General features: G+C 43.3%; 1 protein-coding gene across 1 annotated transcript in view; it reads left to right on the plus strand.

Moving 5' to 3' along the window:
- The window catches only part of lrpprc (leucine-rich pentatricopeptide repeat containing), a 79261-nt gene that overhangs the window by 17875 nt on the left and 42596 nt on the right, over positions 1–18790 (plus strand). Inside the window, exons 13-23 of the mRNA XM_008298079.1 lie at positions 52–142; positions 1467–1536; positions 4047–4074; positions 4699–4756; positions 5699–5805; positions 7619–7696; positions 7941–8012; positions 8222–8335; positions 8460–8590; positions 8885–8970; positions 16140–16347. Coding sequence (XP_008296301.1) covers positions 52–142; positions 1467–1536; positions 4047–4074; positions 4699–4756; positions 5699–5805; positions 7619–7696; positions 7941–8012; positions 8222–8335; positions 8460–8590; positions 8885–8970; positions 16140–16347 — 1043 coding nt within the window. The remainder of the gene's footprint in view (positions 1–51; positions 143–1466; positions 1537–4046; positions 4075–4698; positions 4757–5698; positions 5806–7618; positions 7697–7940; positions 8013–8221; positions 8336–8459; positions 8591–8884; positions 8971–16139; positions 16348–18790) is intronic.

The raw sequence follows: 18790 nt of genomic DNA on the forward strand, positions 1-18790 counted from the left end.
GTGGCCATTGATAAGTTCCCTCTGACCAAAAGGTGATTTTTCTCCGCTCAGGCTTTCGGCATCACCACGAAATCCGGGGGCTTCGTGTGCTCAGGGATCCGCTTGTTGGCTGGGACCAACCTGGCCGAACTGTACACCCTCAGTAAGAACTCCGACACAGTCCAGAGATCAGCATCTTGAGCAGCCCGCATCATAAAAATCGCTGCTTCGCCTGCGGGCTAATTGGCCCGGCGTTAACACACACAGACACACACATACATTTGCCCACTTACTCCTCTGCGCTCATCAGGCCTTTTAAGAGATTAGTCTGTGTGAATATGTAAAAAGCGAGAACGAGAGGCGCCTCAACTGGCAGAGGAACGGGATAGAGGAGGCTGTTAAATAATGGATGACTCGTCCTGTTTTCTGTCTTTCGTCTCCTTTTAGGCTCAGATGTCCACCGCTCATTTTCACATACATCGCTCTGTTTTCTCTTTATTCCAGAGTCTCCAATGAATTTTATTTCCACCACCTCTCGTGAAGAAAGATTTGTTTTCTGCAACATTTTGTATATTTCTCCTCATAAAAGTTAATATACACAACCACCAAAATAAGGTTTCTTCAAGAAGTTTATGAAACAAGCTGCTCTTTAACTTCTTTAAGTTTACTTTTGTTTGCAGCTGCAAATAACTAATAAATCTATCAGTTGTTGTTTTTTGATTAGTTGTTTGGTCTATAAAGTCCTTAAATGTCTTGTTTCAACCCAAAGACATTAAGTTTAGTGTCATAGAAGAGTAAAGAAACCAGAAACTATTTAAATTTAAGAAGCTGGAAGCAGAGGATTCCTCCTTCTTTTTCTTAAATAAATACACAAACAGACGAAAAATCGATTTGTTGTTGGAGCTCTGATTTGTACTCGTCTTGATTTCTGTCTCATTTTTGTGCTTTGGCCTCTCTGATGAGCTCATAGGAAGCTGATGAGCTGCTTCTTTTCCAGCAACATGTTGAACTTCACTTTGAATTTCAGTGTTTGGGCCAGATTTCAGCACAGAGACGAGACAGAGGACGTAACCACATGATCAGCTTCATACACGAGTCCTGCTTTACCTCAGCGTCCTAAATCTTTTTTTAAAAAATGCAGCTTTTTCTCTTATTTTACTTGTAAATTGAACAGTTTTGGGACTTGTGGTCACACTAATTTTTACTTTTTTGGCACTAATAAGGCAGCTGCAGCCCTATAAAACAGTATTTGTCTTGCATTGGTTGATTCCTGTTTGAGGGCGTGAATGAAAAATGCTGCTCTTTCCCTCAACACTAACCATTCAATATCCTTCTGAGCAAAGCATCACGCTGCATCTGTTTTACACGAGCCCATCTGTCGCCAACGAGCGAGATTTCAGAAACATTATTTTCCACATACAACCACGTTGTTTAAACCACGTGTAGACAAGTTGTGACCGTTTCTGTCTGTCTCTTCTACTTTCTAGTATCAGATCCCTCCTTCCCTCCGTTGGACATCCAGGTTTTCTGCAACAGCCTCCTCACAGGTTTCAAAAAGTGAGTCAATTAGCCCGTCGCCTGTTTATGTCTTTACGTGTCCTCCGTCATTTTCGATTCCATATTTCTGCATATTTTGCCTCAGAACTCCTCGCTGGTGTTTTAGGGAGGCCTGTAGCGCCGTGGAGGTCACTGCGGCATATGCTACGAGTATGACATGTGCAGCCTATCACACCATCTACGGCGTCTGTGTGCATGTGGGCAGCTGCAGGGAAAAACACTACAGCACACACACACACTAATACTTGGGTGCCTCATGCATATGGAGGCCGTCATCCCTCGGCTCTCGCCCCAAAGCACCGTGGGAGATATGTAAATTAGCAGATGCCCACCACTGCCCCTCGTAGCCAGACCTCGGCACCGGTCTCAGTCGCTCTCACACTCTCAGACGCACAAACACTCGCTGAGCCTCAGGACCGGGCTCTGACCCACGGGCTTTTGTTGAAGGGGTGTTTATGAATATTTACAGTTTAGCACTACACACCCACACACACACAAAAAAAAACACTCCGACCCCTCCCCGAGCGAAGCTGGAGGTGAGTCAAAGAGAAAAGTGCTGACTTGTCTGCAGGGACCGAAGTTATTTCCGCCGCTACGCCAGAATACGCTCAGTCGAGCTCAACTTTGAGCTTTTCACTCGGCCAGGGCGTTCTTTGTTGTAGGTAATGTGTTTGTTAAGAAACATAAAGGATAGAATAAAGATTGTGTGGATTCTTCCCAGTGATGCAGTTTCCTTTTTAAATAAATGTGTCATGTTTTTTATATTTTAAGCAGGGAAACAAAGAGGTGGAAGAAGTACTCGGATGTTGTAGTTGTGTGACATATCACATCATAGAAATACTCTCTCACAGGCAAAGCCATGCATTTAGTTTTATACTTAAGTGAAAGCACAGAACAAAGAAATATTACCAAAAGTACTCATAATGCAGACTGACATATTTTCTGATGATGATTGTGCTCATCACTTTAATGCTGCAGCTGATACTTTAACTACTTTATCTGCTGGGTAGCATGTACATTTTTATCTTCATCTATAATATAACATCATAATTTATTTGTTGATTATATTCTGTGTCATTAAGCTCAATCTGCAACGTAAATAAAGTCATTAACTAAATGTGAAGGAGTTCAAATTAGACGTCTTCCTCTGAATTGTAGTGCAGTACAATTCTTAAACTAATATCCATGCAACAATACTCGAGTCCTCACGTGCAATACTCGAGTAAATGTACTGTAGTTACAAAATTGGGTTCTTGGCAGCATAGTTTTATACTTTCGAGTTCAAGGACGTGTGAAAATATTGTAACCAGAGTAAAAGAAAGTTGAAAAATGTCCAGTAGAAAGACGGATAGCAGCAACAAAGGCAAGATTATACAAATTAATGGAGTGTACCAGATATTTTTCTCTGCATCTGTGCATCCATGTGTCCTCTCCATGTTTATAACTTGAGGTTTTAAGTCGGTGTATCTGCTAATTGTTAGTCTTTTTTTTGTGTGTGTGTGTCTGAATCCACTTCCTCCATTTGCTTTGCTCTCGTTGCATTAGCACACACACACACACACACACACACACACACACTCTCTTGTGACGGTTAGGTTGCCTGACAGGGTCATAATTGGGCTTGTCACTTGGGGAGTGTGTATGTGTGTGTTTGCGAGCGCCGTGTCATTGCAATGCGGGACCTGCCCCTGTCAAAGACAAGGTCAGGGGATAATTTAATCATTAAAGACCTCTTCTTCTCTCCTCTCATCTCCCCCTCTCTCCTCCTTTCCACCAACTCGCTGACAACGCCAGAAATGTCACACATTGTCATCATTTAGCCCGAGCGTGTGCGCGCGTGACTTTGTGTGTCGAGTGTGTCTTTTGTGGTTTTCCCGGGCTTTTGTGCTGCCGTCTCTGCTCTCTTGTACTGCGGGATTGAGAGTGTCAAACTGGAAAATCCGTCGCTCGTTTCTCGGCGTATTGTATTGTGCTACACTGTCAATTCAGTCGTTATGGCAACATGACGGCGTCACTGTTACAAGTACTCGAATTCAGGCGTCACATCTTTTTTTTTTGTTGTCAGAAAAAACACCTCGCTTAATTTATCTGTCTCTAAAATGTAATATATATATCAGTACGTAGAGAACTGGATGTGTCAAAATGTGGAGGAAAAAAAAAACAGGAAAATGTTCTAAAACAGTTCTTGCGTCTCATTTTTACCCGATGCTTTCATCTGTAGCCTTTTGAAATAACTCTTACAACAGATTTGTAGATGTCAAGGTAACCAAGATCAAAAACCAACAAGAAAGCAGGAGATTAAAGTTCGTCAGGCTGGAGTTTTTTCAAGAAATGTGTTCATGAGACGTCGCCCCAGATGTGTGGATGCCCTTTTATGTTTTGTAACCGAAAAGCAAAAAAGAAACCTTCTCTTATAACCAAATTGCACATTAACTCTGACAAGTTGGAGTCTCGTTGACCTGCTGGTGCTTCACGTTGACTCATGTCTTGTCCTCTACTGCCCCCTGCAGGTTCAATGATATGGACTCCATGGTGAAGGTAAGACGTCAAAGTGTCCACACAGCCTGTGAAGAGTGACCAACGAGTACAGAGAGGGAGGATTTTAGATTTTGAAAGTAGTTGATTAGCTGGAAAAGATGCATCAAATCACCTTAGTGTGGGGGGAAGAAAGGGAGCACAGTCACTAAAGTTAAAAGTAGATTTTTAGTATATCAGGTGGAGCCTCAGCTGCCTTTATGAGGGCTTATTCCTTAATAATAAATGATAAAGAAGGTATTTACTGTTTGCTACATGTAGAGTTTAAGAAGACACATGTAGGATGATGAATGCCATCTGATCCTTTCTATACAGTATTCTGAATACGTCACATATAAATGAATGTATAAATACAGAAACGTTTAGGGTCACTATTCAGCTCAGGCAGGATTTTTGCAAGCACAGAATTAATTTACACGTATGAAACTTTAATTTTTTACAAAATGTAGAAGTTGGGATATTTGAAAGGGGGGAAAAAAAGTTAATACTAACAGAGTGGGAGTGGATCTGTAGGACTATGCAATCATTTTCTGTGGCTATTTAAACGATTCTTTCTGTCCCTGCTGTGAGATTTGCTGTCAAACCTTTGTTTTACTTAGTTTGTGTCAAATTTTCTTTTCCTCCTAGATTGTTGTGCTCTTATACAACGATGGGCGCTTCACCAGACGCGGCGTCAACACTACCGGTAAGGAAATATTTCTACGTGTTGTTCTCCTCCGTGAGGCGCATCTCGCATACAAGGACACGTCTTTCATGTCCTTGTAGGTGTGTGTGTGTGTGTGTTTGTGTGTGTGTGTGTGTGTGTGTGTAGGTGAGAAAGAGAGAAGGGAGGACGCCTGTGCACGTATCATCTATCTCGTATCAAAGTTGCAGACTGCAGACTCTGTCACCTTCCAACTATGATTCAGATGACAAAAAAATGCCAAAGTGTGCGTTTGCGTTCAGTCTCAGTAGCAGTAGACTGCTGCCCGGCCCACTTCTCGTCATGAAGCCTGTGTGTGTTCACGTCCAGGTGTGTGTGTGTGTGTGTGTGTGTGTGTGTGTCAGTGTGTGAGTGAAAGACCTGCTCTCTCCATCCGAGGAAATGGAGCCTGGCTGCTGACACAGCGCTGAGTAGCTAAAGCGTGTGTGTGTGTGTGTGTATGTGTGTGTGTGTGTCACTATTGGGCAGCGTCTTTGCTCTGGCAGTGTGTGTGTGTGTGTTTGTGTAGCGTTAATGTCGCTCCGTGTCAGTGTGTGTGTCACGGAGAATCCCAAGTGCTGGAACTGGTGTGTGTGCTGGTGGGAGCGATGGAGACTGTTATCCGTGTCACATCCCGTTAGACGACATCTGCATGTGTGTGTGTGTGTGTGTCGTTTTGTGTGTGTGTGTGTGTGTGTGTGTGTGTTTTTGTGCGAGAGCGCTGAAGTAAGAGGAAGCTGTCACCGCCAGCCGTCGCACATTCACTCAAACGCCAGCCCAAAAGCAGCCTCTGTCAGCAGAAAGGAGACACAACCACACACTCTGCAGAGGTTACGGAAAAATAGTATAAATGCACAAATGGGCGCAAGTGACTGACACGGTGGCAAATGAAATTTATTCCCAAGACAACTGTGTGTGTTTATGTGTGTGTGTGTGTCCGTCTAGACGCTGCAGGCTTCTTCTTGTACAATCTGATAGACAGCATGTCGGAGAAGCAGCTGAAGGCACAGGAAAAGAATCTGCGGAGTTTCTTCAAGCAGCTACACACTCAGGTTACTGAACACACACACACACACACACCTCACATCCCTACACTAACATACACCACATACCCTGTTCATTCATAACCTTCCCGCTTTAAAGGAGCTTACACTCTCTGATCTGAGATGATTTGCAGTGTGTAATCGGACTCGGATTATTCACAGTTTACACACACACACACACACACGCTCGCTGCAGAGTGCGATTACATGACCTCCATACTGTGCTCCATTTCTGAAGGTTTGAGTTGGGACGTCCAGACATGTTGTGGAAGATTAAATCTTGTTGAACACTTTGAGGTTAAGTGTCACGTCTTGACCGGCCGCTTTGAGATCAGCGAAACAGTTTAGCGGAGCAATGTGGAACCTTTTAAATCAGCATTTAAGACATTTCAGATACCGGCGTCTGTAGGAAACCTCCTCACATTAAACAGTCGTGATGCTCTGGAAGCTTGCAGCACAGAGTTGCCAAAATGAACAAATGACATTTTTGTAGTAGTCTAAAAGATCACAAAGGTGTCGATCAGTAACACTCAATAGATTAGTTCATGATGAAGGATGCTTTATTTCCCTGAGTCTACTGAGCTTCACAGTCACTTAAGAGTTAACCTCAAGACTGATGTTTTCATTATTCGTTAACCGTCTGAACCCCGAGTGGGTTCTGGACACTTTCTGCTTCTGTTCATTTTTACTCAAACAAAGTCCAGCACCTCTTTGGAAACAACACAACCATGATGGTGCCATAAATAACATCCTGAAAAGAAGAAAAAAAAACAAAAGTTGTGTTTCTTTGATTATTTACTTTACACAAAATCTGAAAAACTGTTTTCCTTTCCTCCGTCGAGGTGTCACTAAAAAGAAAGAAATAGTGACTTCATTTTTTAATAGTAATTTCACTACTTTTGCTGTATTTTACTATTTTTGTTTCCATATTTCTTATCTGCAGCCTGCAGTTTAGCCGAAAAGTCACAGAACTTTTTCACGTGACTGCAGCTGAGTCGGTCATAGTATCACGGTTGTTCCAAGGAGTGCAGATTTTTTTGTTTTTGGCAGAATCTGGTTTTGGTAAACAGTTTATTTTTGCCATGTTTTTTAGATGAGACGTGTAGACTAAAGAGATTTTGATGAAATATCTCAATTTAAGGCTGAGATTTGGTTTAGTTTCCTGACTCAAAGACGAGACACATGAGCAGTTTGAGGACTGTAGGAAAGTTTAGACTGTCCCTCTTGTTTTTACAGTTTCTGGCTCTGGTAATTGGTGTAACTTTGGCAATGTTGTAAAGACAATATACCTTTAAAAACCCACCGGTGGATTTTGGAGTTCAGAGGGTCAATTTGTGATATCCTAATTTTTGATTTAAAAATTGTTTCGGTTGAAAAAATGTCAGGAAATAGTCAGATTTTGCTAAACCCTGTCTAAACCCTAAAGACGATGACTTTCGAATAACATTAAACAGACAACCAGCTCACCACAGACTAGTTACAGATTCATTTTTGACACTTGACCACACGTAGTTCACAACTTAACAAGGAGTCACGAATCAACAACATAAATCTGAAACCGTTTACATGCTGATTGAAGTGTACCTCTTTGCTGGTCATTTATCAGTTGCTTAGTTGAAATTAAAGTATTTATAAACTTTATGTTCACAGTTTTCAAATGTAAAACCTTCACTGAGATTAATTGTTCTGAACCCAGTTAAGATTGTTCAGCTACTGTTCAAACTTTGCATTTGACCGTTGTAACAAACACAATTCAACAGGTTTCGGTTCCTCGTCGTCACATTTATCTGACATTTGTTTTCCTCCTCCTATGTCTGTGCAGAATATTACCATTTCCCAGAACATCTACAGAGGCATTAAGAACCTCCTGGAGCTGTACAACACCCCCGAGCTCCTCAAGGTACACGGCCTGACCTTCAGTCTATAGTTCACATTTACTTTTTGTCATATAATTTTCAGGTCGCTGAGAGTCATCCTGGAATAGAATCAGTAAAGTCGCTAACCTCGTGACTAAACGAGGGTGTCTTTGCCCTGCGTATGCTTTCTGTACTGTTATTATAGTTGCTCTAATGGTGTCGCCTCACAGCAGTAGGTATTAAATGTCAGATGTTAACTGTTTGTGTGTGTGTGTGTGTGTGTGTCAGAATGTGAATGCTTTGAAAAGATCCGAGGAGAGAACGTCCATCTCCCCTGCTGTAGAGCTTCGTGAAGCCACTGTAAGTACGATGGTGTGACGAACGCGTTCAAAATAATTTACCTGCTACCTTTCATTGGTTTGTGAGAACACGTTTCTCCTCCTCTGCATGTTTAGAATACAGCTCTTCTGAGGAGATGAGTGTGCACGCATGATCTGTATTATGTGTGTACTATGATGTAAACACGAGGTTGCGTATCGATGTGTTCACCGCCGCTCTGTCTCCATCAGGACAACGGGGCTATGGTGTTGGTACTGGAGAACAGATTAGCTGAACTGAAAGCAGAGAAAAAGCCAGTGAGCCCTACTCTCAAACAAGCCATCAACGCTCTGTGTGCTGAGGAGGTAGGATTCGTTTGCATCTCATAACGCTGTCTTTTTCTGTTCCTTGAAATTAGTTGCGTTTTTCTGTGTGTGTGTGTGTGTGTGTGTGTGTGTTATTTTTCTGAGAGTTCTGTTGTTTGATCAGAACCTGCAGCGTGCCCTTAAGCTGAAGCAGCAGTACGAAGAGGACATGACACCCAGCATCTACGCCCTACTCATCAACCTGTGCTGTCGCCTCAAAAATGCAGACGAGGCGCTCAACCTGAAGAGGGAATTGTGAGCGGAGCGCACACACAAATACTCTACACACACACACACACACACACAAGGCTGCGCTGCGGCCAGTAGTAGGCCATTAAAGTTTAACTTGAGTGGTATTAGGGGAGACATTAATGCAGGGTCCAGCCGCTCTGTTGACTAGCTAAAACACAGGAAACTCTCCCCTCTTCCTCCCCTGTTTCCTTCTCTTCACTCACCACCTGGTTCCAGCATCACTGAGAACGCACAATAGATGAGTTGCATTACTGTAAGTGGAATACATTAATCGGGTTTGTCTGTCTCTGCTTTTAGGAACCGTAAGGACTCATCCGCCGCACTAGATGGCAGAAAGTACGTCACACTGGTCAGGACCCTCTCCCTAAATGGCAAAGTGGAGGGTGAGTCCCCCCCCCCGAGGGCTGCAGCTAATTAGCTTTCGTTTTCAGTTTCATTAGTGTCTTTAATTAACCCTCTGAACCCCAAAACCCGCCAGTGGGTTTGAAAGGCGTGTTGGCTTTAAACAAAATCACCAAAACTGCACCATTAACCAGAGCCAGAGACTGTGAAAACAGAAAGAATGATCAGATTTTCAGTTTTCGGACAGTCTTTGAAGTACTCGTCTGTGACTTGCAGTTCATTCTTTAAACCAACTTCTAAGCTTAAAATTGTGATATTTCTTAAAAATCTATTTATTCTACATGTCTCACTTAAGTATTTGCTAAAAAATAAACAGTTTGCTGTAACTTAATTCTATCAAAAACAAAAAATTCTGCGCTCGTCGGCACAATCACGCAGCAATTAGTGACTCGGCTGCATCCAGCATCACACATGACAAAAATTCAGGAGCTTTTCAGCTGAACTGCAGTCAGTGTTTTCAAAGAATAGATAGAAGAAAAGTATGTAAACAAATTAAATGTGCGTAGTTAAGCATCTACAGTATGTAGAGTCACTTTTCTTCTGTATTGGTAACTGCTGGAGGCACTTGGAAAATGTTTCATGTGTGTAAAATATATAATCCAAGAAATTCGACTTTTTTTCCCGTTTTTTTTTTTACGATTTCTCGCAGTCTGCATTTGTCTTACTGCACAGAAAACATTTTTGAGTTCTTTTTACTTTTGGCCATGATTGTGCCGTTTCCATTGCGGTCTTTATGAAAAATGAGCCCGCAGTGAGTAAAAATAAAACAGGAGTAACTGCTTGGAGTTGAGGTAAACTTTAAATTCCACACCTCAGCTTCTCAGAGCCGTCTTAACTTCCTCAAACTGCTTTTGTCCGACCAACTCTCCACAACAAAAGAAAGACACTGAATAGCGTTTTTTTTTGCCTAAACGATTATCAAAATTGGTTTTAATTTTGTGCCGACTGACCAGTTGATTAATTGAGTCGCCCCACCAGCACTTAGCTCCTCGCCGCCGCCGTCCTCCTCTGACGGCAGATCAGGCTTGAACCTAAAAACCGACGTGTGGTTGTGTGTGTCACCAACTCTGTCACAATCTGTCTCTCTCCCTCCCTCAAACCACATTAGCCGGCCATTTCCAGAATGCTACGGTGGGTTTCCTTCAGCCCATCGAAGACCCAATTACCATCAGTTTTGCCGCTCTGCTTTTTGCACTCAATGACAGGCAAAATGTTTCCCTTGTCTGTCCTCGCCTTTCCTCTCCTCCCCTTCGCGCTCGCTCTCCGTCTCCATCTCTGTCTCTCTATCTGACCCTCTCTCCCCCGCTCTGTCGCAAACCGTGTCATTCTCCTATTCTACCCCCCCAACGCACACACACACACACACACACACACACACACACACACACACACACACACACACACGTCAGTAAGAAATGAGAGAGGGGGAAAATTACAGGACTGTGTGTATTTTTCCAGAATTATTGAAATCCGCCTTGATGCTAATGGCAGATCATGTCCACCAAAGTGCTTGAGCATTTGTCACACACACACACACACACACACACACACGCAAATTTGCATGTGAATTCAAGCAAAAAGGCATTTGGTGGCACGGCGGACGGTGTGTCCATCTGTGTGTGTGTCGGGGTGTGTATAGGCAGCGCTAACGCATTTGCCATTAGCCAGAGTGTGCATATGGAGGGGACGCTTGTCAGCCACATTAGCACACATGGCTAACCTTGATGTTAGCCTGTCCCCACCCAGACGCTGGTCCGCCCGGCTCCCAGCACACACCAGGCCCAGATGAAGATCATGTCTCCTGGCATCTTGCTTTATTTCTCGCCCTCTCTAATGGCTTTGTTGTTTTTGCCCTTGGTTCAAAGCCTCCCATCTCGCCCTCGCCAGGCAACTTTGTTTGCACCTTACTTCCTCCTTTTGACTTGGTTCACGTCATCTTCCCGCCACCTTTTGTTCTCTGACGGTTCTTCATCATTAATTCCTGCACTTCTAATGCAGCAGATTTTGCTCTGCTGCTCCTCATTTACATCACGGCCCTTTAACCATCGTATCTTGTTAAACATCTTTCTTTTTTACCGTCCATCTCTTTTCTTGTGGGTTATTTTTATCTGGAAGATGAGATGAGAACAAAGTAAACCCACTTAACCCGCTTTCAGACAGGCAATCCTTTCTATTAATTTGGCAGCGTCATAAAATGTCGGCTTCATGAATGAATTATTACTTTTCCGTAGAAGTTGCATCGCCAGTATTACTGGGTCGGATTTACACGTTACCTTCAGCACAGAACAAGTCTGAACTGTGTACAGTCACATTAGTAGATAGGTGCACAGCTTTGTTGAGTAGTTTGCTCTATTGGTTACTTTAATGAAGTCACACTCTGTATATCGTTATGGAAACGAATGCACAATAATTAAACTGCAACTGGAAATATCCTGTTGTGAGACTTAATGATCTTTGTCATTTAAAAAAAGTAGTTTGAGAGTATTTTGACTTTAACAATGGATAAAAAAAGATGATGTAATGAAGATCAGGGCTTGATCTGAGCACAACTGCTATCTTACAAATGATTAAACTGCTTCCAAGCTGTGAGAAGTGATGAACACTTCTAGGTCCTGACTGATGCTGTTGCCTAGTTTGTTTTAGTCTTTATTGTTGTTTATTGTCGTGAACTGACCCTTTACGTACGATCAAACCTCATCATGGCTTCCTCTCGCTCCCGTTGATGGTCCTAATGATGCACATTCATGTAAAAGTGGCCGATGTCGGTCTGACAGAACGCCGTCACTTTAACAGATTGATGTTCTGTTCCGCATGAGAAGCACGACGGCTTTAACGTCCCGCTCCCCCAACGGTACTTAAAACAGTGAAAACAGTGGATCACAAAGAGGTTATATGTACCCATGAGTGAATAAATTATGACCTTACCGCTTCACCGACAGGATCGACCCTCGTGAAAAAACACAGCAAGCTCTATTTGTGCCCCTTTAAACTTAATAAATCCTTTCTTGCAGCCATCCAGATCAAAGATGACCAATATAATAACTAGACTCTCTCCAACTCTAAGGCCTGGTTGTACGCCCTCATGAACACACACTTGGACAGTTGTAGACTCCATGGTTGCGTTCCTATCATGCTACTTCCTAGTCTGCTCAGAGGATGCATCACATACATGTGCAGTAAATCGGGTATCGGGCTGTTGCTGTTGTAGCATCGTGTCACAAAAAGTTAAAGGACTTCCACACTGAGCCAGAGAAATTTAAGTCACTCTAGCTGACTCGTGTGTACTCGCAGATCCAGAAAGCAGAACACTTATGATCCGTCTTTAGGTTCGTCTTTGTAGAGACTCAGCTGCTATGTTCCTCTGCCAACGCCAGCAGGTGGAAAACTGTGGGTTAGTATTTTTTGTTACTCCACAGTTGGGGGCAAATTTTTACAAATTGCGTTAAATCCAGTGTTAATTGTTGGGAGGATATAAAAGGAAAAAGAAATGACAACATGTAGAGATGCTCGTTTGATCTCGCTGTGGCTTTAAATCTTTAAGAATGCAGGCTGATATAAATACGTTATTATTAGATCACCTCTTTGTGCGAGTCCATCCTTTAATCTATCGATCATGTGACCCGTCGAGGCCGTTGTACGTATGAACACTGTCATCAGGAGGCTGAACACCATCTTTACCTCGTTCTACCTTTTGCTTCTCTCCTTCCATTTTCTTAAATACACCTCTCCTCTATCAGCCAGCATCTCTTTGACCTGCCCTTGCCCCTCTTCCTCCATCTGTCCATCCTCCTACTTTGGTAAACACAACTTGTTCTGGCTTTAGATGGTCCTGGACTCGTCATTGGTGCTGTGCATGAGCGTGTGTGTGTGTGCCTGCGCTTTGGGAAAGAGACATCACTAGCAGTCAAGTCATGGAACATTAGATGAACCATTGGGCTGTGTGATGTTTGTTTACCTGGCCTGTCTGCCTCCCCCATCTCTTGATGTGTGTGTGTGGTCTGGCTCGCTGTGCTGGCCATGATGCTCGGCTGAGCTGATGGATATGCATACTGGCTAAACGGACGGATAAAGGGGGAGATGGAGGGAGAACACCGTGGGGGAGGTTTGGACGTTGGACGGAGGGATGTTAGCTAGTGTAGCTCCATTTGGGCAGATCAGCTCCAAGCCATTGGTCTCGGTGATTAGCGGGTCTGTCAGATCGTGACGGAGAGAGTTACGGGTAGGAGGAAGGAGGGAAGCGTGGAGAGAAGCACAGAGCCGGAGAGCGAGAATATCTCACATCTGAGCTGATAAACAGAACAGACTTGACAACAGGTCAGGTCATTACGGGGGAATTGTTTAATGCTGATACCAGCATCTGTGATCAGCTTGTTTACCTGGAACACCTTACAAGACGCTGGGGTTTGTTGTTTCACCGATGCTTTGCTCTCTGCTCCCACTCATTCCTGGATAATAAAAAAAACTCTGTCTTGCAGAGACAGAGTTTTAAAAATTAATTTTCACCTCAGTTTTGGTCCTTTTTTCCCCCCTAGTTATCTTTGATCAGCCTCGTGGCATCACTCCAGCTTGGAGTGCATGGGAGTGTCTGATTTTTTTTTATTTTTTTATTTTTTGTCCTGACCAAACTACTTCCACAGCTACTAGATGGATTGCCTGGAAATTTTGTGCAGATCTTTGCAGTTTCCAGATGTTGAATCCTAATGAATCCGATGATTGCCTAACTTCTTATGCCAACTTTATGCGACATTTGTACATTTTAACTCGGTTTCATACAAGTGCAGGAGGTCTTTTCTGAGAATTTAGGACAACACACAGATCTTTGTGGATGTCAAAAGCACAAATTATTTATTTATTTTTATTTATTATATCCTTTTACTTTAATTAATTAATTTTTTTACTGGTATTGAAAATTTGTAGTCCATTAATCAAACTTATATAAAACTTTTCAAGCAAATCAAAATCACCTCAAAGTGCCTCAAACACAGGACAAAATATAGGATGCCTAAAAATAGATTAAAATCTAAAATAAAATAAGAGATAAAATAAATCTCTAAATTAAAAACGGACTAAGGCACGACAAAACTAAATAAGGCAAAATACAAGATTAGCCGTTAAGTTAGTAAAAGAGAAATAAAAGAGAATACAAGCAATTGAAATATCAATAAAATCTGAAAATACATCAATCATAGCAAAAACACTAAAATGCCGGTAAGATAAGGCAGGATAGCATAAATAATATTGCTGATAAGAAATAAGTCAATCACACAGAGAATCAGCATTAATTATAGGATTGAGCTGTTTTTTATGAAGCTTTAACTCAGTAACAGAGCTGGTTATTTCTTAATCCTGATTTTTTTTTCTAACACTGACACGAGTCTGGATGCAGCTGGTTTTGGGACCATAGACTGAATGTATCTTATCGTTTTTTATTTCCTCTATGGAAGCTGATACCTACATCCTCTGACACCACAGTTCTTATCTGTCTGTATTGAAGTAAGACTCTCCAAACACTGAGAATTTATCCTCTCTGTCTGAGCCAGCAGGCTGCTTCAGTAGGTTAAACTGAGCTTTCACTACTTCACACTGCAGGGTGTCTCCAGCAAACACACTCTGGGCCTGACAGTAAAAGTCATCCACAAATTCTGTTTTTTTTTTGCAACCACATGGTCAGTTTCTGTTGATAGATAAGTTTATAGGACTGTTTGGGAACTGAGTTACAGCGGCTTCACGGCAGAGGGAAACGGGAGCTGTCGCCTTGCATCCCTTCGCTTATTGTTCCTACGGCCACGATGATAACAGCGCAACAGACTTTAAAGTTTGCCCCTTTTGTCATGTCAAGCCCTCGTCCGGCTACCCGAACCCACGCCTCTGACAAGCTTCGCCCTCCTCTTATTGTCCTCCCTTTAACTCCCTCCCCTGTTTAGCGGCGTCTCCTCCGTTGCTAGTCACCCCTACTCCACCCGTCCTTCCCTCTATTTTCCCCCGTCCCATTAAGTCTGTGACAGCCTTTGGTTCCCATCGCCATAACAACTGGCACAGGGAGGTGGAGAGATGGAGAGACAGACTGAAATTAGGATGCCAAAGCACTCACCAGTGGCCCCGTTTCTCAGCCCACAAGTGTGTGTGTGTTGCTGATGAATGTGTGTTCCCAGTAGAAAGTGACATTCCTGTCGGAGGGGTTTTGTTGTATTAACAGCTGTGTAGGTGTGGCTATCATTACACCCACATTTGTTCACTTCAAGTTTCTCTGCTTTTATGTCTGCTCAAAATTTTCACCAAATAAAAGGAGCCAAGGGTATTTGCTGAGCGATTTTTAAGCAGCCGGAAGCTTAATGCAGATTATTCAAATGTATTCTCTGCATCCTTCCATCTCCACCCGTCTTCTTGGTCATGCAGTATAGATTAGTATCTGTGGTGGAGAGCGGCTGTATCGCTGTCAGCCCATTAGCAGCTGTCTAAATAGACTGTAAACGCATCTTAATTACTTTACCCTGATACACCACATATACACACACATAGCACACTCCCTTTTCAACATTTAGCCCCTAGCGTTGGCCAGATGGGCGCGTGGCCCAGTAAAAAGCCCTCCATTACCGGCTGGACTTGACCAAACTGATCCACCCCTCAGCCCGCTTACCGAGGTCTCACCAGGGCCACGGCAGGCCCTTGTCGCCACATACCTATAATTTAGCCCCCCAAGTGCTTTCCACATGGCCACGGCAAAAAGCTGGCCTCCATTGTAGGGGTCCGGTAATTGTAGTCTCGTTTAGAAAACCGCAAGTAGCAATTAGCACAGAGTTGGCATTATACGGGGTTGGATTTGCATCCCCGCTGGGTGCAAAATGCTGTTTTAATATGGGTTTGTTTTCCCCACATGGAATTAGCTAAAGGGGCCTTTTATCATATTCACACACCCTACTCTTCTTCCAGCCAAGCTCTGCCCACCTCTCGCTTCCTCTCTCCTCTCTGCATTATCTCCCTTTCTCCTTTTCTTTTGTTCTTTATATTCGCCCGTGTTCTCCTTACTTCTAAACCGCACTCGCGTCACTTCTGTTGACGGAAGGTCTCACCTCGTCGAAGCGTCTGAGAGTTGTAGTAACAAGCGATGTTTTCTTCACACGGCAATTTCTGTCTTTTCTCTCCCTCGCAGAGGCTGTGGACATCCTGAAGGAGATGAAAGAGAAGGACGTGGTGATGAAGGACCCTAACATCACCGGGCTTTTCCACACGTTCTGTGCCGTAGCGGACACGGGCGACGTCGACGCCGTCCAGCGGCTGCAGGACACCGCCTTCACCCTCGGCCTGATCAAGCCCAGCGCCAATCTCTGCTCACCTGCCATTAGCGCGTACCTGAAACGGTAAAACAACCTGCAACTGCTTTACAAATCACAAAACACCGATCACCAAATAACAAAAAGTGGCTTCGGTTGGATTTAAAACACGTTACGTTCCATTTTTTTTATGGCTGAAGTTGTCCACGAACCAGCCAACAAGCTCACTTTTGTTTTCAGATTCGTGTCTTCATCTGCCAAAGCCTGTTGCCAGGTGTGTGTATGTATGTGTGTCTCAATGAGTCACTCATCCCTCCCTATGATCATAGCTGAGGTTATATTCTGGGTCAGCGATTCAGACAGAGAGAGGATGTGGAAATTGCTCATTTATGTCAGTGTGTGTTTGTGTGCCGCGTCAGAGCCAGGTTTTGTTTGTTTGAGGATTCGCCAGCTGCAACCTCTCCCATGAGCCCCCACCCCTGATCTCCTGAAACACCCACTGCTATCCTCCGAGCTTTAAGTGTGTGTTTGTGGTGAGAGATGGCCATCGATGCTTCTTCCCATAATGCGAGTATGCAAATGAACGTCGGTAAACATTGGCTGTGGGGTCAGTGGTATTGCCCCACCCCTCGACTCTATTCAGCATGTGTGTGTCATTCAGTGTATGTGTGTATATTCTATTTGTCAGAGCGGCTTTTAAGTAGATCAGCTCATTAGCATGTTAATTATGTACAGAGCACTAATTGCTGGATTTACCATAGACACGCAGTGCACCGTTAGGGGCCCGTCAACACACACACACACACACACACACACGCCCTGCACATGCTTTCGTACACCTCTAGTGTACATGCTGCAGTCGAGGTAGACACACACACACACACACACTGGTGCTCCCCTGCTGCTGTTTGTGTTGCTGTAAGTCTGGTCTCTGGCACAAACAGAGTTTCCAGGTTCACTCGTTAATCACTGCCTCTGTGAGATTAGCAGGCTAATTTACTCCTGGGTCATCAACAGCAGCCAAAACACAAACGCACACAGCAGCTTACCGCAGCCACCGCTCACAAATCAAGTGCCAGTTGTACTTCCTCCAAATGATACCGCGGTGAACACACACTAATGAACACGAGGGAACAAGATAGCTGCTGGTATTCGAACATCACCTGTCACGCGTTTGTTAGCGGTACGTTTGTGTGCTTTTAGCTGGCTGGTTGTCAAGAGTCGGTCAACAAACCTAATGTCCAGATAAAGTTTGTTTGACAGAGTTGTCTGCTTTTTTTTTGTCATGTCGGGTAAATTGTTTGTTTGGCTTCTTTACATGACAAACAGCAGCAGCACAGTCTCTCTTTTAGTTGTTTCTTTAACTTATATTGTAGCAGATCCTGTCCTGCAAGTGTGAAGTAATGAATCAGTGTCTGCTTTTAATATGCTTGAAAATAACTACAAGAATAACAGGTTAAGGATTAAGATTTCTGTCAGGACGTCTAGCATTGTACTACAACAGCTCTGCCCCTTTATCGGATGGAATTAATTATGATCAAGGCGCTACAGCTGATCATCAGTGTGCTTTATTTAAGCCCCTTCCAGACATGGACAAGCCCCTTTAAGACATTTGAATGCATCAGAGACGACTGCATGTCCTCGCGTTAACAGACAGACATGCACAAGCGACATATTTGGAGTCGTGTGAAGTGATTTGGAGAATTTTAGGACATCCGATTTTTCTGATTTTAGGAAAACGGAGCACAAAAGCCAGTTTGTAGAGAAAATCACAAAATGCTTTTCTTCATTCTGCTTTGAAATTTTACATCTCTTACAGATGAAATGCCTACAGAATCAAAAAAATGTCACAGTGATTTCTGCAGCTCAGATTAATGAGTCACATCAATAATGAAGCTAATCTACAACATTAACTGGAGCTGATTTTTAGTTTGCTGCTTCCAGCTGGTTGCAGGAGTCTTTAACAAATACCTGCAGCATCAGACCACGAGTGAGAGAGTTGCACACGTTTACAGCTGTGAAAATTGCTTACAATTGTAAATTGTCCCCCACACGAAGACAGGATTGGTCAGAATGTAACGGTAAATGGTACTGTGCATTAGACAGGTCAGCTTTTGTACGCCAAGTCAAAATTTCTAAGCTGCTGGTAAGTTATTTGTTACACAACAGATTTAGCCTTTTATCAGTACTTTGTTACGCTTTATAACGCTTGTTGTACATCCAGTCAGTATTGTTCACACTGTGGCCTCTCCATCACTATCTGGGTCATGTATGAATGAAGCTGTGAGGAAAATTATCATAAAAGTGACCTACATCTGATTAACAGAATGAAGCCAGGAATGTAAAGAATGGCATGTCTGAAAAAGGTTGCGAGTTTGATCAGGAAACCCTTTTTGAAAATATACGACTAAATTAGCCTCCTCTGAAGGTGTGACATGTTTGGGATTGTAAGGCAGACTGAGGGTGTCGCTCCAGCAGCGGTTCATCCAGGCTCCAGGGCAGCTTGGAGAACAGCGACACTTGACTTTTG

The sequence above is a fragment of the Stegastes partitus genome, unplaced genomic scaffold, assembly GCF_000690725.1.
Source record: "Stegastes partitus isolate 25-593 unplaced genomic scaffold, Stegastes_partitus-1.0.2 Scaffold1278, whole genome shotgun sequence".
Lineage (NCBI taxonomy): Eukaryota > Metazoa > Chordata > Actinopteri > Pomacentridae > Stegastes > Stegastes partitus.